Source organism: Aulostomus chinensis, chromosome 24, assembly GCF_037954235.1.
Source record: "Aulostomus chinensis isolate RoL2024-O1b breed Wild chromosome 24, RoL_Achi_v1.0, whole genome shotgun sequence".
In the NCBI taxonomy this organism is placed as follows: domain Eukaryota; kingdom Metazoa; phylum Chordata; class Actinopteri; order Syngnathiformes; family Aulostomidae; genus Aulostomus; species Aulostomus chinensis.
This window is the reverse complement of record NC_141343.1, coordinates 8569420-8593715: the sequence shown is the minus strand read 5'-3', so window position 1 is coordinate 8593715 and position 24296 is coordinate 8569420. Positions and strand designations below refer to the sequence as shown.

The 24296-nt window shown below is 43.7% G+C and overlaps 1 protein-coding gene across 4 annotated transcripts in view; it reads left to right on the top strand.

Annotated features, from left to right (window-relative positions):
• LOC147238631 (adhesion G protein-coupled receptor L3) overlaps nt 1-24296 on the top strand; it is a 332737-nt gene that overhangs the window by 232440 nt on the left and 76001 nt on the right. For 3 of the 4 annotated variants that reach the window (XM_086197913.1, XM_086197911.1, XM_086197910.1), the window contains 4 exons: nt 4231-4578; nt 10601-10704; nt 15484-15669; nt 18078-18116. In XM_086197913.1, the coding sequence (XP_086054039.1) occupies nt 4231-4578; nt 10601-10704; nt 15484-15669; nt 18078-18116 (677 nt within the window). The remainder of the gene's footprint in view (nt 1-4230; nt 4579-10600; nt 10705-15483; nt 15670-18077; nt 18117-24296) is intronic. The other variant, XM_086197912.1, reaches the window with a different exon arrangement.

The following is a 24296-nucleotide window of genomic DNA, read 5'->3' as shown; positions in this document are numbered from 1 at the left end:
ACTGAGATTTCCACTGTGGTCTCCGCCATCATTTTAAATATAAAACTACTAAGCACACAGGGAGTGTAATGTAAACTTCAGGCCCCTATTAAAGCCACAAGCAGCGATGGGCCTTGCCTTTTTGCATCCAGTAGGAGGCGCGAGAAAAAAACAAAACAAAACATGTGAAGACAGCTGAGTTAAATTTTGACCCAAAGCAATCGACATTTATTCCATCCAGCTTACTTTCTGTAACCACTAGGTGGCGCTGTGAAATAAATTTAATTTGGAGATGTTTTCATTTGTTTGGAGTTTTTACAAGATCTGACCACACGGAGTCTGAACAGCAGTTGATTTCTGTGATAAAAGTGGCCGCCTCATTGACGGCGTTAACTCAACAAACTCAGTCTGAAGAGACACCCATCACCAAGTTCTTGAGGATTTTGTTGATGGCCAAATTTTGAGATGGTGGTCAAGGAGGACAACACCAGGGTGTAAAACACACACAAAAAAACATGTCACTCTCCTTTTTCAGTAGGTGGCGCAATGACAAATCAGTCCCACACTGGACCCAAACTCATGACTGCAGTGTGAGAGGTGGCTAGCAGGGTTGTAAAATGTGTGAGCGCTAGCAGCTAGCACGCCCTTTAAGGTATCAGGGAGCGAGGATTCGAGCTCCTGTAACTAAATAGAACAGTGCAGCTTGTTTCTTCACGATGTGATGTCAGCTGACCGTGCAGGAATCCAACAACTAGCTAGCTTCTCGTCCCAGTTTAAGTTACTCGAAGCTAGCTTAGAAATGTCAGCATGGAACATGGGATGTTATTGGAGGAAAAACAACACCCGTGCCTCTTGCTTGCCAGAGTAATGCTAGCTGTTAGCAACTCAGGTATGTTCCTCCCTGTCCTAGTCTTCCTGTTAAAACCATAACAACATTCTTGTTGTTCATGTTGCAATAATGCAGCACTCTGCTAATTCTCACATGGAACGTATTTATATTTTACCGCTGCTGCCTAGCAAATCTACATAAGGTAGAACTTTAAAGAACTCTTAAAATGTATTCAGATAGTTGTACATTCTTAGTGTCCGTCCCTCTAAAATAACCGAGTCATGCATCTGTGTCCCATATTTCATTTTTTATTTAAAATTCACTGATAACAGCCTACATTCTGGGAAGCTGCACACACTCCCTCAGCAACGATCTGTCATAGTCAGTCCCGCTCTTGTGTAGGCTGTCCTGACCACTTCGATAATTCTCTCATCCTAATGGGACCATACACAACCCATCAAGCCACTGGCTTATCTCGGTCCGTGCATTGTGACCTTTACTGACCTCAGCGTTAGCAATAAATTTCCGTGACCGGATTTCTACGAGACACTCTCACGGTCTCTTTTTACTGTGCCAGGTTGAAGCACCTGATTTCAATTATCCTGAAATTGATGCCACTTCACTTCACCAAGAGTTGATGTGACATAATTGAGGTTATCCTCACTTTTTCTGAAATACGGATGCGCGAGTGAGTCTTTTCATAAATAATCAAATTAATAGAGCGAGGACTTTGAGGATATTTCTCCCTCCTTTTTTCGTGATTATTGCCGCTGAAGGGTCCACATGCGGTGCTGCGGCATAGATTGATGATGATGGCTAAAAGTGGTTAAAGAATGTAAATGGTGACTGGTGGAAATGTTAAATAGCTTGTGGATCTTTTCATATGACTTTTTCATGCCCCGTTCATCATGGCTGGCACTGCGACAGCAACCAAACGCAACACCCCCCCCCCCCCCCCCCAAATGTTGTTCTTTGCGTTGGTGGTTTTCTGTCCAAATTGAATGCTCAGCAAGCAACAGATTTGTGGAGATTATCCGTTTTGACACACATCTTGGATGGAACTTCACCAACTGGTTGGTAAATGCTTAAAAAAAAATATGAAAGTATTCAAATCTGTGGCGTGATCACATGTAAGCAAAACTGTGGGAAACTGGAGACCTACTCTAGGCTCCAAGTTGGGCTTTTTTTTTTACGGTGCGCATCTTGTTGGATCGCTGATACACACTTGTGCAGAAGTAGAAACCTGCACAGTGAATCATCCTCTTACACCACCTTCGCCTGAGAGCTGCGGTCACACTATTTCCAGGTGAAAACAAGAGCAATTGTCCATCAGCAGCACTTTGTAAAGCGCTGGCTACAAGTACCCCCCCCCCCCCCCCCCCCCAAAAAAAAGGACTTTACGGTGCATTCAAGTGCGCCTCATAAAATTTGAAATCCACACATCGGCACAGAAAAAGCAAGCAAATTAACGGTGCATTCAATAGCACCTTGTAAACGCAGAACTCTGGTCAAAAGGCCAGGAAGTTTATCAAAAATGGCAAAGTTCTTTCTCCGTTCTTCTTTCCCCAATAAATTTCCATAGTTTTCTTTACTTACAAAATTAATCCGAAAAAAAATCAACAACAAAAAAAAGAAATTAGTCACATTTTTCTCGAGCAGTCATCAAGCTCTACCGCACTCTTCTATACTTGCTACAGTTAATATAAAACGCAGTTTATTTGCTTACAATCCGCTTTGTTGCTTGTTTTATTCACCAGGACAATGTTTTGTTTTGTTTTTGTTTATTGTAGGCAACACAAAAGAGTTTGACACAGAATTTTTTCATGTCGCAAACATTGGACCGCTGAGCTAAAAAAAGCAATTTCAAATCCAGTGTGGAAGTCGGAGCTCCTCCACTGGCAGGTATTTGAAGGTATAAAAGGCTCATGTGTCTGTAGTTCACGCTAAAGCTCAGTTAGCTTGTTGTTATTGTTGCTCTTTACAGATGAAGCGCCTCTGCAGGAGCGTCCGAGACACCGGCCCATCTTATAAACACGATCAAATCTTTTATCGGGGAGAGGAAAAAAACAAATAATCAGCGTGGAGCTCCTCATCAACCTCGGCTGTCATTGAATGCCATTAACCGCTGATGGCTTTGTATCATTACAGCCCACGTACGCGGCTTCCAAAACAGTGCTGCTAATTCCTGTAGTTTCATTTCACCGCTTCATCAAATAGAGAAATTGCAAATTAAATCTTGTGAAAGTGGATTTCAGTGGTGATGCGTGTTATCGAAGCTCTCTTGGGATGTGCGGTGTCCATTACGCAACCTCAAATTGACCCTCGATAAATTTTATTTTTCCAGTCTTTTCATACAGAGATTGGAACCATTTGTCACGTCTGTCATTTTGATTCTATCTCAGCATTAAGCTGAAACAACACCTATTCCAAATTGCTTTTTTTCTTTTTTTTTCCTCCCACAAAGTCCCGGATCGTGTGTTTTGTGAGCGCCGCCGTCTCACGGGAACTTATTTAAAGCAGCAAGCTTCCTCCACATAAACCACACACAGTAATAAGATCAGGACATATAGAAAAGCCAACATGGCATATTGAAGACGTGCAAAAAATAACCACTGGAGTAGAAATATCACCCCACATAGATATTCCATATGAGTGCAGTGTCTTCACAGAACAGCATCCTGCTTTACTTTGAATATGGCCTCTGACCTCTTGTGGCTGCGCATCCTCATAAAGCCTGTAGATGAACTAGTTTGCAGCTTCTACTCTCCAATCAGCGACACACGTCAGATGATCGACGATATTCGTGGCATTTTGTTATTTATTTATTTGTTTTTTTACTGAGGAACTCCAAAGTCCCATCTGTGTTGATGGTATGATACCGCTTGTTCCCAGTAGCTCAGGTAAACAGAATCATCACCTCCTGGAGTGTAACTGCAGGGAACACTCGCATCCAGGAAATGGTTGTTTCACTTTGTCTCGGCTGACCCAGATATAGCATGTCGCTACAATAACCAGCACCTAAGTATTTACTCACAGAGATGTGCCCTCGTCAACAGCCACATTTAGACTGCGCAGCGGGAAGTGTATGTATTTGTAGAGTATGTGTGTGTGTGTGTGTGTGTGTGTGTGTGTGTGTGTGTGTGTGTGTGTGTGTGTGTGTGTGTGTGTGTTGCATAGCCAGCAGGGGTCCCAAAGTAGCCTCCACGCATGCCCACATGCTAGTCAAAACTGCCAGTTTCAGCTGATCATCTCCTAAACTGACAAAATGGAAAGAGGAATAGAACCCTCCTGTGTGTCTTTTCTTTTCTTCAGCTGCTCTTAAAGAAAATGTCCTCTGTACGGCCGGGAAAAAAAAACAACAACTCTCACATTTAGGCTCAATCTTGCTTTTTTTTTCCCCTCCCCATTTTCTCCTTCAACAGAGTCCTCTTCCTCTGTGATGGTGTACGTGGACACCACAACCACCACGGCAAGGACCACCACTCGTCCCACCACTGCAACGGCGATGTCCACAACCAGCAGGACTACCACGACCAAAATGCCCCTCACAACAGCTGTCCAGTGGCCCAGAACTACAACAACAGTGTCGGCGCCAATCCAGACGCTCATGGAGGGTTTGGTACCAGAGGACATTGACAGGTCGCCGCCTTCGTCCAAGCTTCCTAACATCAGGGTGGAGTATTGTAACCCTCTGGTGATGATGGACATCTCCTGGCCAAAGACCAAACAGGGCACGGTGGCAAAGATGCCCTGTCCTCCTGGGAGCATAGGTAATATAGATCGATTTTTATGGAGAATATGGGCTTCATTTGAAAAGTAATATCACTTTCCTACCTCGACGTAGGTGAAACCCACTGCGTTTTTTTGTATTGCAACGGGTCAAACAATGTGGGTGAAGGGCCAGCAACATGGAGAGCTGGCACAATATACTTACAACTTTTAAAGAGTACAGTTGGCTAATCATTTCATGGACGTGGGGTTGTTTTAAATGATATTCAGTGAATATGTCACAATTATAAAGCGGTACTGCGTTATGATGAGGTTGATTGACGATACAGACTGATAATGCTACTCGTATGTATCATATGGTGCCATGTTAATGTGGTATTTAGTACCCTAAAGCCATATGTTGTAAGTTAGTGCATATTATTGACAAGGACATATTGCAAATATAAACACCACACTGCGATGCAGTCGTGACAAAACAACAATAGCAACATGGAATGAACATACTGTCGTGATTCAGTTTAAGCTATATTTTTAAATTATAATAATAAGTTCATCATTTGGTCACCGCGTTGTACTTGGATGGTTACCACGGTTATGTGTTTCTTTTCGAGGCAAGATGCCAATAAAGAGAAATACTACAGTTTATGCACACACACAACTATGTTCCAGGATGTCTCCTCCAGCCAGCACGGGAGAAACATTTGGAACATTGTGCTCTTGTAGGAAAAACAACCCTGCCTCGCTTGTGTTTCTGTGAGCCAATCGTAATCATCCTGGGGTGTGCTGAACTCAAAATGCAGTGGCAGTGAACCATAACAGAAGGTGTAAACCACATTCTATTTTGAAAAGTTTTCTAAAGAGTCATAAGGGTTGTGTATTTTTACAACTATTTATTAAAATAACCCAACTGACCCGCCTTAGCGTACGATCCAAATCAGAAAGTTGACATTTCTCGTTTGTGGGATGCTACTGGCCGGCTAGCTTGCTAGCTGGGTGTTTGTCTGCTGACAGCAGTGTGGCAGGGGTGTAGAACGGCAAGCCAAGAAACAGCAACGTTCTGTCGGCGAGCCAGACTAAAGGATACAATAACAGATGTCATATAAACAAGATCCACACAATCAACAATGGCCATTATTGTTCCGCTTTTATCCTCCGTCGCCGTGGTGCTGTTGCTAACGAGGGAGCTCACGTTAGCTGTCTGCGGAATATGAAGATGAACTCACCTGCTGGACTTGCAGTTAGTTAATTAGATAAAAAGAACAAGTCGATATAAGGTAAATTTAAAATGTAGCTCGACACTGACTTGTAAGAGTTTGAGAGATTTTGCACACGCAGAGTTTTTTTCATCGCTCCTGGGTTGTGAACAAACCTGAATGTCACCACCTTTATTGAGCTATTTGGTTTGAAGCGAGCGAAGAAAAGTTGGAGAAATAGTCCGGCCACTTTCATTTCTTTAGTTTTAAAATAAGAGCCGTGCAGGAAAAAAACACAGTCAGGTGTGTACAACAACCACCTGACATTAAAACATTTAACACCTTCACCACGTCTCACTCGTCACTTTATATTTCCGTCAGTTTGAAAGCAGAATTAGAACACCCACCTTCTTTCCCTCAAGCCGGGCTGTTTAGCTTGGCGTTTTAAGGCCAGATGGGATCTATAAATTCTCCACTGTGTTCCTGGTAGACTGAGAAATAATAGATTCATCCTCACATATGATTTCATCTATCATTCATTTGTCTGTTACATCTGTTTGTGTCATTAATTAATATATATAACGTGTTAAAATGCGGTGCATCGCAGCCTTTGCATGCTGTTAACCCGATTCATCTTCCGAAGCATCAAATTCTCCTCTGCGTTAAAAAAAAAAAAGAAAGAAAATAGAAAGGAAAAAAAAAGTAAACCTCTCTCCTTATGAAATATACATGTTGTTTATTTATTCCCTCAATCTGCGGGGACGTCTCTGCTCTTGTTAGGAGACACAATCCACTGTGAGGCGGCTCCTCGCCTGACATTGGTCGTTTGTGTTTTGTTTATGATTACACTCCCCCTGCAGCACTCATTCTCATTCTTCCTGTCCTCTCTCCTCACTCCTTATTCCTGACTCACTGATGCAAGGCTAAAGATAGCATAGCTTTGCATCTGCGTGGAAAGGAAATAACAGATGCTACATATTTATTTCCGTTCTATCAGGACACGGTCGGTGTAATTAATTTGTGGCTCAACACGTTTCTGTTAGGCGTATTTAAAAGGTGTTTGTGTGCTTTCTTTATCGGGGCATCAGTGCCATTTGTTCTTTACATTTGAGGTCTTGAGGTACATCAGTACAAAGGGAAGAAACTCAAGATTACATGGATGTGGGCTGTTTTAGGTATAGAATCTAAAGGACACCTGATGGAGCGGTTCTGATTGTCGTGTGTCCTCGTCTCTGAGCACAGAATTGAAGAAACGCGTCATATTTCCAGGAATGCTTTTATTTGCCATCTTCCCCAAAGTCAGACAAGTAGGTCAATTCCCTTCTCTCTTCTCTGTGTGCTAGCTTAGCACAGTGGATGGTAGCAGGTGGAAGTTTTAGCATGCCTTCGTGAAACGCCATCAAATACACTTTTTCCTAGACGTACTTTTGCCTGCGTTAATTTAACTGCGTAACATTTGCTATGAAATAATTTAAAGCCATGAGACATTGTGATTTTCAAGTCAGGGCTGACAACAAGAACTCCTCCGTGTTCCGTGTGTGGTGATTTCACGTCGCGCCTCGAACGCCCCTGTCGTAACTTCGACTGTTCCGGTCAACAAACCCGAGATCTTGCACCTTATTTCTTTGAACTCAAATACACAAAGGAGGAACAGCTGAGGTACTCTCACATGCCCGCCTCCCAACATTCAGCTAACTAGCGGATAGCTGGTCTATGTGGGGCCCAGCTGCCTCGCGCGCACACGGAGGACACAAAGATATCCATCTTCTTATCAGGCTCTGGAGAGGATGGAAAATAATCATATTTCCCCGAAAAGTTACGGTGTTCACGTAACATTTTAAATTCTCTGAAGTTTAAAATATTGCTAGATTCCTAAAATTAGGAGGTGAGTAGCTTGGCAGGGATAAAGCTTACTGAAAGTTAACCTCGAAACCTCAGCACTGTGGATTTCTGCTTCAGACAGTATTCTTGCATTAATAAGAATTGGTGATATTACATTTTTTTCAGGAACTTAAAAGGATAAACATTGTAAAATATGCCTTACTCTGAACTTTTTATAGAGCAAGTTGTCGTAAATAGGGTAGTGACATCACACTCTCAAATCTCCTCACGCCTCCCAACCCCAAAAATCTGTTCATTTCATCAACTTGCGCTGAGACATGCACACACAAATACGGGGCCTCATTAATGGGCAACACCAGCACCCGTCGAGACCTCACTAACAGCCGTCACATGGCAAGATAAGAGCAACGCGTACCCCTGCACTCTTCAAAGCCACTGCTCTTCAGACGACACTGCCAAGCAGAACATGACTGCGTGAGTTTCCTCTGCCACTCTTTGAAAGTTCCTCGAGCTCCCCCCTTCCATCCACCTCCCTGCGCTCGCTGTCATTCTGTCTCCCTCTGCACCTCTCGCACGCTCTTTCATGCTCCCTCTCCTGCCTCTCAATATAGAAGGAAATGCAGAGTCCCTTATCTTATAAACCAATCAAACATGGGGCTGTCCAAGGTGGACCGGGGAAGGAAATTATATGTCAATCAAAATTTATATCTGGTAATGCTGGTCGGCTCAACCTCCAACACCCTCTACTTGGAAGTACAAGCAAGGGCAGTTTAATGTCAGCATGTAGACTAAGGCTAATGTCAGCTCTGAAAATATACTGTAGATGTAAGTTATTTGAGGGAGTCAAATAGAAGTCAAAGGCACTTGTCTTTGAATAGCTTGTTTGGATTTAGAGGAAAACAGACTATAACCAAAGAATTTTTGGTGTGTACCTCCTTTTAATCCTTCCAGAGAAAGGTGAAAATGGTTTGTATGCACGAGTGTGTTCATTCAGTCTGCTACAGGATATCCAGTTGTGGCTAATAGCGCCACAAGTCACTTACGATGCCTGCTAGCTCCTTGGGCTGCTTTACCAGAAAGGTCAGGCGCTCCAAATATCTCGAGCGGCTGGTTTGACGGCAGCGTGTTGAGGAAGGCATGATTATGCAAGAGTAACGAAGCTGCAAAGGAACTTCAAGATGCATAAAGGTGTTATTGTATTTGTTATACTCCTTTTCTTTTCTTTTTTTTAAATAACTAATCGTCCAAAAAAAACTGCAGACACCAATTTACAATCAGCTGCGCAAGTATTAGTGGATGAGACCAGAATTCCATTTGCAGTAGAATCTTACAGACTGACGTGTAACTGTTGACAAAAAGTTGAATTCCTGTGATTGTCAAGCTGAAACTTGGCTTTTCAGATCCTCGCAGACTTGTTCATCCTATTCAAATTGCGCGTTGCAAATTTAGACAAATATACCCAGATAATACGATTGCAGATCAAATTCCCGCCCGATATACTTCAGTCTACCTAAAATTGATCAGCTGTTCTGCATGTGTCCACTAGGTCCCGCCCTCAAACAACAAACAGTCAACGGAGGTTTCATCACGGCGTGCGAAACTACGGCAAACCCAAGACGGGTTGTCTCAGTTTTAGGATTTGTCGTTTAGTTTTTTTCTTTTATGATCTTTAAGTTAAAGTCATCCGTTAGAGTGGGGTGCCCCTTGGGTATCTTCTTTGGTGTATGACAAAAAAGAAAAGAAAAAAAGTGAACCGCAAAAAAAAGTTGAAATGCAACCAGCTGTACAACGACTGCAGTCCTGTTACATGACCGGACCAAGCTAGCGAGACCGCAGCTGTGTATGTAAAACCAGCCGTTGTGAAGGAACAAACCCGGGGGACTGGAGGTGACCTTTTGTTGACCCTATCATGAGGAAAACCTGTGGTCTAAGGTGGTCCTGACATTTAAGCAGCGTATTGATATTCAATACCTGCACAAGAAATTGATAATCTTGCCGTTCGAGTATTTCATAATGGCTGCCTCAGTCAGAGCGAGTAGCAACGGGACGGCGCGGCTCGGTAGTCGTCAGAAATGAACCAGGGGGTTACTGGTTCAGTCCTCGCTGTCAAAGTGTCCTCAAGCAAGAAACTGAAACTCCAGTTGATTCACAGCTTGCATGCCAGCCTCCACTTTCAGTTTGTGAATGGATGAAGGAGGCAACACTCAAAAGGGCTTTGAGGACCGCTGTATAAATGCAGTCACCTTTTACCAGACCAGCAAAGTACAAGTGTATTTAATTTTTGAATCATTACGATTGAAGAGTAGAGCTGTGTCAGAGAGGCACCTCAGATGACAGGCCACATTTAGTAATTTTATTTTATATCTGGAGAATTATTTGTACAAAAAAAAAAAAAAAAAGGCAGATGGAATTCAGTGTGACGCCCACACAAATCATATCTCTGTCAGCAGAGACACTTTCCACAAACCACCTTAATTGACCTTTTGTGAAGCATTCTGCGATGGTACTGCACTAGTACCTATATTATTTTGGTGTGTGTTCTTTCTCTTGCTGGAAACGAACTGTCGCACGCACGCACGCACGCACGCAGACACCGTCTGACTGTTAATGATTAAATACCAGACGCTGTCTGGTGAGCTTGGCTGGCCTCAAGTGAAGCAACTTCATTTCAGTCACTCCAAGATAAAAAACCATCCAATTACATTTTTTTTTTTTGCTACATCCCATTAATTGAATCACTTAAGAATTGTATTTCGTCTTTGGGTTTGCAAATAAGAATGCTTGACGTAGAAAAAGAATTAGGCCTGAGAATATGGTGCAGCCCATCGCTGTGTAATAGGAAAAAGGTGCAAAAAAAAAAAAAAGAGTCAGAAATGTAAGGTATCATCGGTATTCTCAGCAGAGACTTCAGTACGCACACACACTGAAAACCGTGGCAAAAGGAATGTCTTCTCTTTCATCATTGTGTCTCTTGATCTAATCGATTTCAGGGTTCTCACTCAATCACTGTCTCTACCTCCCTCTTTAGGCGTGGCCTCATACACGTGTGTGGGTCCAGAGGGCTACTGGGACTCCCAGGGACCTGACTTCACCAACTGTACCTCCCCCTGGGTCAGCCTCATCAGCCAGAAGGTACCGAGCTGTGTGATCTAATGAGTTGAAAAATCTGTTTGAATCCAATTTACTTTCTTTCTGATCAAGAATTATCAAAAACTAAAAAAAAAAAAAAAAAGGAGTAAAAGCATTGAGCTAGCCTGAAGGCTTTAGCACTGAGTTTCAACATTATTTTGATATGTATAATTTTATCTGTAATGTTTTTTTCTTGAACCCCCTTGTGCCCTTTTCTAACTCTTTAACCGCACGCAATAGAAATCTAGAGTGCATCAGTTCAACTCGGAGGACGTCAGATTTTGTGTTTTGTTTTTTTTTCTTTTGTTCTTTGTCTCTCCTTAATTGGTCAATTAATGTCATTGATTTGGTGGAGGTCTCACTCAATCAAAGGGATGTGCTCGTCGGTGTGTGTGTGTGTGTTTGTGTGAGTGGTAAGGCGGAGTGGAAACCGATATAACAGTACCATCGTCTAATAGACTCCTGCGGGTAACACCTAATCCACACCACTTTCTTTCTTACGGCGTGGTATAACAGTTATTTGCATTCCATACTTCTCAAGCACAAATAATTTGTATCTACTCTACTGCAGGCGAGTTATTATGCAAAGCCTCCGAAAAGCCTTCTATGTTTAAATCTGTAATAGAATCAAATGGAAAAAAAAAATAAAATAAAAATAAAAAAGGAGAAGGTTACTGCAAGTGAGGATCAGGGTTCCAGGTTATGAATGGTAGACTATGCTGAAAATGTTCTTCCCTTAAACCCACAGAACCCTGAGGCGTGCATGTCATAACACTTAGGATCGACTCAGTGGCACAATGCTCGGCCCATTAAAGTAACAGCAGTTTGTAGATATGACTGGAGAATGGCTGTTGGGTAGCACAACGTAGAAGGGGGAGAAATTATCAGGTGCATTTATGTGCAGAGTAGTGCAATAAAACTCTGGTACAGGTTGGTGTTTGGAGAAATTAACCACAGCAAAGTTGTTGCTGAACTTGGAAGAAAATGCAGTTTGGGTTTTTATAAGTTGTAGCACAAGTTTTACATTAGCAGTCAAGCTGAAATGTTGCTCACGGTGGTGGGTTTGTACTTTCAAGTAAATCACGTGTGTGTGTGCACGTGCGCCTGTGTGTGTTTGTAGGGTGATGAAATTTTGCGTCCGTTCAAAATCGTAAACTTTACATGGGAATTAACAGCAAAAACATTCTATTTTGTGGTTGCATATGCTAATTATAGTCCCCAGACATGCAAGTTGGGTTAATCGGCGACTCGAAATTGACCGTGGGCGTGGCTGTGAGTGTGAATGGTTGTCTGTCTGTATGTGTTGGCCCTTCGATGGATTGGAGACCTGTCCAGGGCGTGCCCTGCCTCTCGCCAGAAGGCTGCTAGGATAGCCCCCCCAGTGCCCCTTGACAGATAAGTGGTATAGAAAATGAATGGATGGTTAGCTGAGAAGATTGAGTTTCTATACCTGAAAAATTACCAGCAGTAGGGAGAGTGCCTTATCTTGTCTTTGCTCTGGATTAAGTAAGGGATCTACCACTGGGAGAGAAACTGCTGGTTTGTGCATGTTCATGGGATTTTGTGTTCCTCCTCCACTGTCGTTGGGCAGCTAAAATGTGGCAACGGCGGGGTGTGATGGGTATGCGACGGTCGACTCAAATAAATGCGCCGATGATCAGAGGCCTAATCGATGCCTAATTGAGAGAAGAAGATGCGCACATCTGTAGCAGGCAAAATAACAGACTTTGAACTGCACGGGGAGCGGGGAAGTGCGATCAGATCACAAGTGGTCACTCGAGACATACATGGAGATGCATGCCAATACCCTGCGTGGACGTACTCAAAGCTCTCCACTTGTAATCAGATCAGCGCTGATGCTTGGTGTAAATATGGGCTTAGTCAATTTATATCTCCAGCCAATGTCCTGTATGGAACAGGGATCATTATCAGATGGTTCATAAGACAAATTGAGATAGGAAGATGAAGGGAATAAAAAGAAGAATGAAATCAGATAAGACAACTGAGCTACTTTCGCCTCATCCTCAACCATCCTCATTAAAAGACAAGAGCAGAAAGGGAAAGAGAGAGAGCATCGTCTCAGTACACGTCCCCATGCGTAGACCTCTGTGAAGACCAATTTATGCAGCATAATTGGCTTGACTAATAAACTCGCTGGCAATGAACGCAGGTGATGCCAGATGAATCAAGATGGTGCAGTTTCATGTGGTTTCATGGTGGTTTTGAGCCTCGTCCAACTCGAAAGTATCCCGGGCCTTGGAGCTCAATGTTGCATTCGGTCTCGATGTTACGTACTGCTCATCAAGAAAAAACTGACCATTATATTATTTTCCTGTAGTTGTGGGTATTTCTGCACATCCACAGAGATTTATTGCTATCTTATTGAAAAGAATGATTTTGTACATTGATTTTCACTCACATTTGTTCCCTCAAAAGTACAATATCGGTCTTCAGTAGATCAAGATAAGGTAGGAAATGAACCGAAGGGAACACGGTTGGCTTTCAAAAGGGAACAACCCTTAGCGACAAGCATTTAATCTCTTTTAGGTACACACTGGTGTGGTGTTTGAAAGAAACCAAGCGAGAAGAAGGTACCTTTGTACAGTGTTGCGATGCTGTCACCTGTTTATACCAGTAGGGGGTGCTTCAGAGCCAGACAGCGGTCTTGGGGGAGTTGGACGTTGTTTACGGCGGTGTGCTTTCCGCGGCTTGCAAACGAAGTGTTGTTTTTCACCATAGGTATCTTACCCACACTGTGAGTGAGAAGTGCTGAGAAATTCAAGAGAAGCTCTCAAAAATATGAGTGTGTGCCGGTGAGTAATTGTGATTTCAAAGCCAGGATAATGAGAAAACAGTTGGAGACTCATTAGCCAGCAATTAGAAACACGTTGGCCTCTATTGTGAGCAACGAAAAAGCGAGCCATTTTGGTTTGAACAACGTTAGCTTTTGTACGTTAGCTACGGTTGCTACACATATGCGCTTAATGCTTACTGGCAGATGTATGACTTAACCTATTGATTAACTGCATTTTTTTCGGGATTTCAAAACAATGGATCTTTGAGTGACAAGCACGTCTCTCCCTCTTAGCTAAGTGTGTGACTTTGGGTAGATGACGTGACAACCGTTACCCTTTACAGTCCTGAGATCTCAACCCAAGTTCATAGACTTGTAGAATCTGTGCCAAGGTCTGTGGAAACTGTTCTGGCAGACACTTTAATCAGTCACCCATCTGTGAGCCTTCCTCCAATGAAGGCCCGAGATACTCTGCAGTTTCAGTAAATAAAGCTTCTGGGCACTATTTGAGGAAAATACAGTATTTTGCAACAATTCAACTCCATCTCTGTTGATGGGAAATGCAAAATAAATGGATATTTTTTTGGGGGGGGGGCTTTGTTCTTGCATTACATGGTAGAGTCCTTGAAATGCAACAACAAAAAAAAAAAAAGTATTTCCTCTTGAAATAGCTATTATTACAGGGGAAAATGCTTTTAGGATGAGGAAGAACCGATGTCTGGCATAGATGTAGTGCTATCTTAGGTAACGTGGCCGGGGTTGCTGGAGTGTACAGATTCTCATATCCAAAAAAAGAGCAAGACAGAGCCGCTAATGGCGCTCGAAACTCTGATAGCGTCCAGAATGTTCGATGAGTCAGGTACTAACCACCTCATAAGTAACTCCTCTTCCTTTCATGTCTAGGTGTTGAGGTGTTGATAGTGCAAGAGTCAGTTGGACATATGAACAGCAGTTTTTGTCAGAACAGATCAGATGTCAAGTCTTACTGCAGATCTTTTATGGAGAGTGGAAATAGACTTTTTTTTTTTTTTTTTTTTTTGGTTCACAAAGCCAAATCCTGAGGCAGAAAAATTACATAAGCTTTGAAATGCAAGAAAAACTAAATATCAAACAGGATATCTCCTCTGTGTACGACACATATACCCAGCATCCTCCCAGCTGCATTGCTCTCCATTCGTTTCATGAAGGTGTATCTAGGGAAATTCCCTCATTAGTTGATTTCATAATTGCTTCCGGATACAATATTGGCCCCGGTGTACACTCAGTTCTCACCGCATTAATTGTGTGCAATACAGCAGCGAGTCTGGTGCATGTGAAGATGACATTCGTTTAAGCTACATTGCAATTTGAAGGTTGTGAATGTGAATAGGTGCCTCCTACGAGAAGAAAATGACCATGAGATGATATTTTTTGCTGTTGTACGGGGACTAAAAAGAAAGTGCCACAGGGACGACATATTTTTACAGGTGGCGTCACCGCGGGGTTCCCTTGGCCAAGAGCATTTGGGGTTTTTAACCTTAGAACTGCCGATAAATAAGCTTTGTAGCAAACAAAAGTTTGTCAGTATGATAATCAACACCAATTTTATGACTTTTTGAAGCATAATTGCCAACATTAGACGTACAAGCTGATGCTGTGTGAAGAACCGACGGAACCGCAGACGCATCACAATCGGCATGACGACGTTTCGTGGCCTCAACATCCTCTAATTTAATTCACAAGAGCCATATTTGGTGACGTATTTCATGCCGTAAAATGAACCGTGAAAATATTGTTAGCAAGAGTGAACCATGGACCTTATTGGAGGCATTTAACTAAACCCAATCAAAAGAGCCAAAAACTTTGAGACGGCAGGCTATAAGCAATGCTAACTTACATCCAGGTTTTATGTGCCACTTAGCTATCCTAGATATTCATAAGCCATAGTTTTTCTGAACTGGATTTGACTTTTGTTGTGTGTTTTTTTTTTTTTTTTTTTTTTTTGGCAGCTAAAAGCCGGCGAGACAGCCGCAGTCATTGCCAGGGAGTTGGCGGAGCAAACCAAGAGCAATCTTAAGGCGGGGGACATCACCTACACTGTGAAGGCGATGGTTCAACTGGTGGATCTCCTGGACGTGCAGCTACGAAACCTCACGCCTGGTGGGAAAGACAGTGCAGCGCGAAGCCTCAACAAGGTAGTGAACGACACACATTTCCATGACTGCATTTGTTTCACCTTGCTTGAACTCGTCAAATCAAATCAAACTTATGTCGCACTTTCCATGGAAATGCAGCACAAAGTGCCTCATGAATTAAAAAAAAAAAAACACAATAAAAATGAGACTCTAAACACTAAAAATAAAGATCTTTTAAGAAATTTAAAGATGTTTTCTGACGAGCCAACAGGGTTTGGAACCACTTTCATTTCAGCGCCGGCACCTGCACACCATTTCCAGTTCAGTACTGTACTTCCCGTAACTTCCTAATTTCCAGACCTCCTGCGAGTGTTAGCATATCTACTCTTTGTGTTTGACCAGGTCATACCGTTGATAAGGTGCCCTGGCAATGCCAGTTTTAAATTTAGTGTTGAAAACGTAGCGGAGAGCTCTGTTTGCGTTTAGTTTTGAACGGCGTGAACATGTTTGAGACCACCGACCTTACAACCTGAACATGCTGGATAAATGTGACCCACAAGATAAGTGTCAGACAGCATTTATTGAAAAAAAAAAGAAAAAAAAAAGAAAGGAATTTTAGTTTTATTCTGATGCTCAAAGCTTATTTAATTTCCAAAACTGGAGATCTACCTTCCAGGGGATGTCAAACCTGAGAGGACTGTATTCTTTTAATGATGTGCTACTTGCCCCGGTGCTCTCAGATTGAATGATATCCAAGTATTTTCCTCTGGCCTGTTGCGTACTAAAAATAGACCTTTAATTCCAGTGGATAGCTCAAGCATTATGCTATCGATTCCACTTTGATGTGGTTTAAAAGATGTTATCCATATGACATGCACTACATTTGCACCACTTGATTTTCACTAATGGGAAAGGGTAAAATTTCAGTGGGCCGGATCTAAACTGCACTGTAAGAGTGTAGGAGTTAATTTTGGCTGAACCTGGAGTTAATGCGTTTATTCCCCAATCCACAGCAGACCACAGTAAGGGGCACTCAGGCAAAGCAAGCTAAAATAATACTTTCTCGCTGCTGAGCAGCCAGCGGAGAAGCAAACATCAGTGAAATTCAAAATGTCAGTCGTTAATTTGTTGGAGCGGCTTCACTTGGAGGAGAGCACCAACACCTGTTCTCAAATGGCCTTTTTTTTTTTCTTTTTTCGAGACGGTTTTTATTTCATTGCCACAACACACACACACACACACAGATGTCCCCATTGAGATTTTAGTGCCAGTTTTCTCCAGTGGAGAGGGAGGTAGTAAAGATGGCCAAAAGGCCTCCGAATGTGATGAGCAAATTCAAATTTGAGAAGCAAGTACTTTACAACAACTAGTTTATAATACCTCTTGGGGAAAAAAAGGAAACAAAGAACAACAGTCTTTCTCATAAAACACAACATCATGTCAGTGATAACTGCTGTTTTCTACAGTTTCTCCTGTAATCATGAGCTCATGGAGACGGAAGAAAAAGTCGGTTGACGCAAATAAAAATAGGCAAATTTTTAATGGGTTTCTCGTGAATTATTTAAGTATCACGGTGCAAGGAACGGTACCGGGACCAACCTTTGTCTTCCCCAAAGAAGCACAGCGGCGTCCTCCCTCTGTGCTCTGGCGGTGGCGAATGTTTACCTCCCGAGTTCAATCATTTTGACACAATCTGCAAAGAGCTTCGCACATTAAAGTTTTTTTTTTTGATAGCGAAGCAAAATGCAGTCTGCCAACAGACAATGAAAGGACTGAGCTGGCGAACGGTGGGATCAGTGTTGTTTTCATGATCAGAGGGTAGCTGGCTAACGCTACGGATGGGACGGCTTCCAGAAGAGTGGGCTCTGATGTAGAGCAAGATGCTCTTTATGGGGAAATGGTCGTCTTTCTGGTAGCAAATCTTCATGGGATTTCTGCATCGGACTAGAAACTAGTTCCTCTGGTTCTGCTGGCTTCACTGCTTAAATTAGAACTCAATTAAAATGATTCACTCACCATGCAGTGCCAACATCCCTTCTCTGAGCTTCCTGTGGTTCTTCAGGTGTGCTGAATGTTTTGAGGTGTTTTTGTGTTTGTTCGTTTGTTTTTTAGCTTTGACAGTCTTGCGCACGGTGCAAGATGTTGAAAAGATAATCAGTTTCCAGGAGTTTACATGTGAAGTTCTCAAGTGAAAAATAAAATAGAACAAATTGGAAGCTGGAAGAGTAACAGTGTGTCGTTGACATATGTGTGTATAATTAAAGCGCTAATTAACACAAGACTCTCTGCTCTCTTTTTTGAGATACGGTACAGTAAACGTATATATGCTGCTCTGCATCCAGTTTTCAAGTTTACTTGAAACATGAAGGTGATTGTTGTCTCTCAACCTGAACAAATGTACTTCAAACAGAACTGTATTTCAAGTTGTTTGAACTTTTGCTAACTCTCGCATTTCCTTCCGGTTGCAGCTGCAGAAAAGAGAGCGTTCTTGCCGCTTTTATGTTCAGGTATTTGGAGCAAATCTTACCTACTTTTCATTCCATCCAGCCCAAGCTGTCATTTTCATTTTACCATGTAATTTGAAGTTTGACCTTTTGAAGTGGAAAAACAACAAATAGCAAAGCAAAGAAAGATCGAACCTTTCAGTATTCCGCTATCTGTACAGTTCGCTGACGCTAAATCAAAGGGTCAAATTTCATTTGTGCCCTGTCATTTGTGTTATATCCAGGTAAATACCATCAGCTCCTCAAACCCACCAATTTATGAGCCATATGTCACATTCTTTCCCTGCATGCATAAGCTGTGACACCTATTGCCTCTCTTTAATACATCTGACCCCAGCCTGAGACTTTCCTTATTTTCAAATGTCAATTCTCCATCATAAAGTTTGCTTTTCAGTGAAATATTACACACACGCACACGCACACACAAATCAGTAAAAGTAAAACTTCATTTTTCAGCAAATGCTGAAGATCCAAAGAGGGTGACCTCATTATCTGAGCATGTCAACTTCGAACCACTAAGTCAGCTAAAGTCCTGCCGTTTTATGATTTTCCCTGATGCATAATACATATGTGTCCTAATTTTTTTTTTTTTTTTTTATGTGGAGGGACTGCACGGCCTCACTCAGCTATTTCTGTGACTGCTCACTGATTTTGTTTTCCCTCTGGGAGGAGGTGGGGGGTGGGTGCATTTAAGGTGTCCTCAGGATCACCTCCACCTTGACTAGACAATACGGATGAAGTTTGCTTCCCCGTCGTCACACAAACGGCTCTGATAAATAAGGGCGGGAGGGACAGATGTTGCATCACATGCTCTGCTGAAGTAAAACAAGACATATTCTGCTTCAGTTCCTTTCAGGTTTGTTAGGAGCATAAAGTCATGTGATGCATGTATGCATATGTGTCCTCGCATATGCAAATGGGTGCGATAGCGGTGACGAGAAATGCAAGGAAAAGATTATTAAACCAGCAGTTTCCTGTGTAAAGCCTGATTTGATGTTGTACTTCATTAAGATGAACATGGATGTAGTTGTTAATTTTTGAAGGAATAAAAAAAACAAAAAAAAACACCATGAATACCTGCCTGTGCAGCAATTCTGTGTTCATGCCTGGCTCAAAAGACTCCCCAGTCTTTTAAACTACAATCCCAAAGAATATATTGATATATTTACTAGGGCTGTAGCGACACACTCATCTTGCGATACGATATTCAGATTCAGATTCAGATTCAGATGACTTAATTTATCCCCGAGGGGCAATTAAAGTACGGTACAACTGAGCAGCATGACATTAAAAAAACAATAGAAAAAAAAACAGGGACATGACAGTGGGAATAAATAAGAGAATAAAAATAAGATTAAAGATAAAAATACAATAAATATACTACGTACAGTATGTACACAATGTAAAATGAAGAGTAAGGTGACTGGAGTGAGTGAATAAAGTGCAGACAATGTAAACAGTATAAACAGTGTAACAGTGAAGACAGGATATTGAGTAGCCCGGGCAGAGTATGTAGGTGTGTGTGTGTAGGGTGTTGGTGTGGGGAAGGTGTTAGCAGCTGGAGTTAAAGAGAAGAATGGCTTTTGGGACAAAGGTGGCTTTCCTCCTCTCAGTTCTGCAGGCCACACAGCGGAGGCGTCGCCCAGAGGGGAGCCATTCAAATGCAGAGTGGAGTATGTGTGAGGGGTCTTTGATGATCTTGGCTGCCTGTCTCAGGGCCTGTTGGCTGTAAACGTGTGAAAGAGTTCTGACAGGCAGGCCGATGATTTTGGAGCACACTGATGCAGTGTGCTGCAGTCTGTTCCGGTTCTGGAGGCTGAGGGAGTGGAACCAGCAGGTTATGGAGGATGTGATGATGCTTTCCACAAAGGCGTAGTAGAAAGTCATCATTATGGGCGCGCTGACTCCAAAGGAATTGAGTTTCCTGAGGAGGAACAGTCGTTGGTGACACCTCCTGAGAATCTCTTCTGTGTTGGCAGAAAAGTTCAGGAGGTTGTCAAAGATTGTGCCCAGGTATTTGTACTCCTCGACCACCTCCACTGGCTTCCAGTGGATGGTGGTGATGACAGCAGAAGCCAGATCCCTCTGCTTGCTGGAGAAGGTCACCACCATCTCTTTGGTCTTGCTGACGTTCAGTTCTAGTTTGGAGCTGTCACACCACTCTACAAACTCCTGAAGAGCGGGTCCATGATGTTGTGCTGGGCCTGACAGCAGTGACAGGAGAACTGTGTCGTCAGCATATTTCACCAGGTGGCAGTTGGGCTGTGTGGATCGGCAATCATCTGTGTAGAGGAGGAAGAGCAGGGGGGAGGGCACACAGCCCTGGGGGGACCCAGTTGAGGTGAAGCGGAGGTCCGAAAAGGAGTTGTTGACCCGAACTTTCTGAGTCCTGTTGGTCAGAAAGTCCAGAATCCACAGTATAAGCTGGTCGTCCAGATGGAAGCAGGAGGAGAGTTTGGTGGCCAGGATGTGGGGCTGCAGTGTGTTAAATGCTGATGAGAAATCAGCGAACAGAAGTCTGGCGGAGGAGTTAGGAAGCTCCAGGTGCTTGTGGATGGAGTCCAAGATGAAGATTTTTGCATCCTCGACGCCTCTGCGTGCGCGATAAGCAAACTGGAGTGGGTCCATCAGGGGGTCGGTTGCTCTGATGATGTGCTGTTTTATGATCTTCTCCATGGCCTTCATCACCAGGGAGGTGAGGGCCACGGGGCCGAGATCGTTCAGAGACTTAGGGTTGGTTTTTTTGGGGATGGGGATGACTGTGGAGTGTTTCCACAGCTGGGGAACTGTGTGACTGTCCATGGAGTGTTGAAATAGAGTCCGGAAAACACTGCCTAGTTGCCCCGCACAGTGCCTCAGGACTCTGCTGCTGATGTTGTCGGGGCCGGGTGAGCTCCTTTCCCTGGTCCTCCTGAGGGCTCTCACCACGTCCTCCGTCGTGAAGGTGAGTGCGGAGCTGCCAGGTTTGAATGAAGATCTGGTCTCCTCAAGCTGGATGATGTTGTCCGACTCAAACCTTGTGTAGAATGAGTTGAGGTCGTCGGGGAGGGTGGAGGGGTCACTGCTCTTCACCTGGATGATCTCTGGGGGTGGTGACCGCAGTGTTCACAGAGGCCATGGTTTTGAGGCCCTGCCAGGCTGAGCGGAGGTCCCCTGTGGTGAATTTCTTTTCCACAGTGTTTTTGTACTCCAGCTTAGCAGTTTTTATGGCCCTCTTAACTTCCCTGTTGACCTCCTTTTTTTCCAGTGCGGAGCCGGTGAAGAAGATCCTCTTCTTCTTGTTAAGGATTTCCTTAAGCTCCTTGGTGATCCAGGGTTTGTTGTTGGGGTAGATGGTGACTGTTTTTGAGGGGATGATGCTATCCACACAGAAGGAGATGTACGATGTTACTGTGTCAACTTGGTCGTTGATGTCATCAGAGGGAGAAAGGAGGCTGTCCCAGTTAGTGGATTCGAAGCATCCTTGGAGAGTGGAGATACTTTCCGCTGTCCACTGCTTGATGTACTTGGTGACCTTCTTCATCCTCTTGATGACTGGGGTGTAAGCAGGGGCCAGCAGGATGGTGTGGTGGTCTGCTGAGCCAAGAGGGGGGAGGGGGAGGGCTTTGAATGCATCTGGTACAGAACCATAGCATTTGTCCAGAGTCTTCCCCTGTCGGGTGCTGCATGTAATGTATTGCTGGAAACCTTTGAGTGACTTGTCAGGGGAGCAGTGGTTAAAGTCACCCGGGAGGAACTTGGGAGAGTCCGGTGATAATAGTTCTAGTTTGTGCAGAGTGTTGGTAAAGTGCTCTGTGGCTTTAGCAGCATCAGCTCTGGGGTGAATGTAAACCAGGATGAGGAAAATCTGTGGGAATTCCCTGGGGAGGTAGTAAGGGCGCAGGGAAACAACCAGGAGCTCAATGTCTGTAGTACACAGCTTCTCCCTCACAGTGACTGCAGAGCACCAGCTGTTGTTTACATACAGACACACGCCGCCGCCATGTTGTTTACCGGTGCGCTCACTGTCTCTGTCCAGACGAAGGGGTGGTGAAAAGCCGTCGATGTGAAGCATGCCGTCGCCGTCGTTGTCGTTTAACCACGTCTCAGTAAAAGCCAGAACGGAGGCCGTTCTGAACTCGTGCTGGTGGTTGACGCAGGCTTGCAGCTCGTCCAGCTTGTTGCGCAAAGAGCGCACGTTCGCCAGAATGATGGACGGGAGCGCTCGTTGTTTGTGAGTCTCCCGTCTGAGTCTAGCTCTCACGCCGCCCTTCTTTAATCCCCTCCTGGTTTTGCTGGGTTTACGGTTTGCGTTCTGATGGTGTGTTATGGAGTCTCCACGAAGTATTTCCTTCGGAAAGTAGTCCGTAGGAGCAGAGACGAAAAGTAGATGTCCGGGCTGCGGCCTCAGCTGTATGAGAGAGTCCCTCGTGTAGCTGAGCCGTGGGGCCATGTCGGAGCGCAAAGTCCGAAAGTCCACGAGAAAGAGAGAAGAAAGAAAAAAAGTAAAGGATAAAAAGGGGTAAAAAGTGCCGAGTACTCAGCGATAAGAAAACGACGGGGAAAAAAAGGCATTTACTTGAAGAAAAAATTTTAAAAAGAACACAATAACTGCTCAGCTGACTGACCGGTCGACCGCACGAGCAGCGACCCGGAAGCCTGACTATGATACACGATGTTCGGCTCACGGTACAATATATATCACGATATACGTCTCACGATAAAATTCGATACACTTACATCGTTTTAGGAAAGATATTAAAGGGGCAAAGTGATTTTGGTGACATCTTGTGAGTGTTCCATTGATTTGGATTGAATTAATTGAACTGAAAGCATCAATTACACAACATATGGCTCTCTGGCAGCTTGCAAATGCTGGACAAAATGAATCAAAGATGTGGGGAGAAAATTAGCTTCATTTATTGAAACTGAGAGCAAATTGTAGCTTGCAAGCTTTTGACAAGCAAAGTGAACAATGGAGAGTTTAAGTGCAGCAAGTGGCCTTCTTTGGCAGCTTTTTTAGCTTGATACTGAACATGTGAGGTGGCTACTAGCCAGTCTAGCCACCAGGTTAAATACAAATAAACCATGGCAGCTAATTATTCAATTCGCGGGTGACTATAGCATAGCAGGGCTCCATCTCGTTCACTACGTGCCTAAAGCCGGTCTCAAATCCTGACAAATAAAGTAGGCAATGGACTAGTTTTCTGCGACCTCCGTGAAGAAGATGGGAACTTGTGGCAACCACCGCCGTCACTGTCCAGCATGGTTTGTTTCGGGTCACGCCGTAGCTTCTCGGGCTCGGTCTGAATTAGCATTTCCTTGTATGGATGAGGACGTTTTAGGTGGGCTCGCAGGTTGGTGTTATTTCCAGAGTACTTAACGTTTGTGTGACACAGTTTGAAAACCGCCATACTTTTGTCTAAATTGTTGCTTTCTTTTTTGTTTTTGAACCCAAAATGCTCCCACACATCTGCGTTTAAGCATGCAGGCGCTGGATTTACACCCCCCGCCAATGTTCCCTCTAAGCTGCGCACTTGTGCAATGGTGCACCACTCGCACATTCTCAGCATTGTGCTGTTATACCATGATACGATACGGTTCACTGAGGCTCCGCAGCCGATCATAGCATTGACAGCGCTTGCGTATGTGCCCTTCCCATATGCGCCGTGGCACCGTGCAGGTTAGCTAGCTAACAACAGTGCGGCAAAGATAAGAGACGGCGACGGTAGCTCAGAGGTTGAGTTGTAAACTCTCAAAAATATTAAAAGTAAACTCACAGAAATTGCTGCTGTTATCTGATTCTTTAATAAGCCATGTAGCTTACTATGCTCCCAGGTGTTGAACAGGTGTGTGGCCACAGCGTGCACAACTGATGTTGCTCACATTGATCCTCAGTGTGCTCAGGGAGCTCGTGTGTTTGCCCAGACACATGAGAAATTAGAGGGACCAATGCTCGCTGCCATTCTCCTCAATCTCTCAGCTCGAATCGGATGAGAAAGGCTTCAGGGTCTGGGGAACTAGAAATGCTCTACAGCGCCACTAGCGGCTAGCAGACTGAATTGCTCTTCCTGCAAAGAGCGGGACACGGGAGATTTGAATGGGGCTTCACGTATCAATACTCACGACTGAAAAAATCAATACCCTCTGGGGAAACAAAATATCAATACATATCGCAGAATTGATAAAACTGCTCAGCAACTT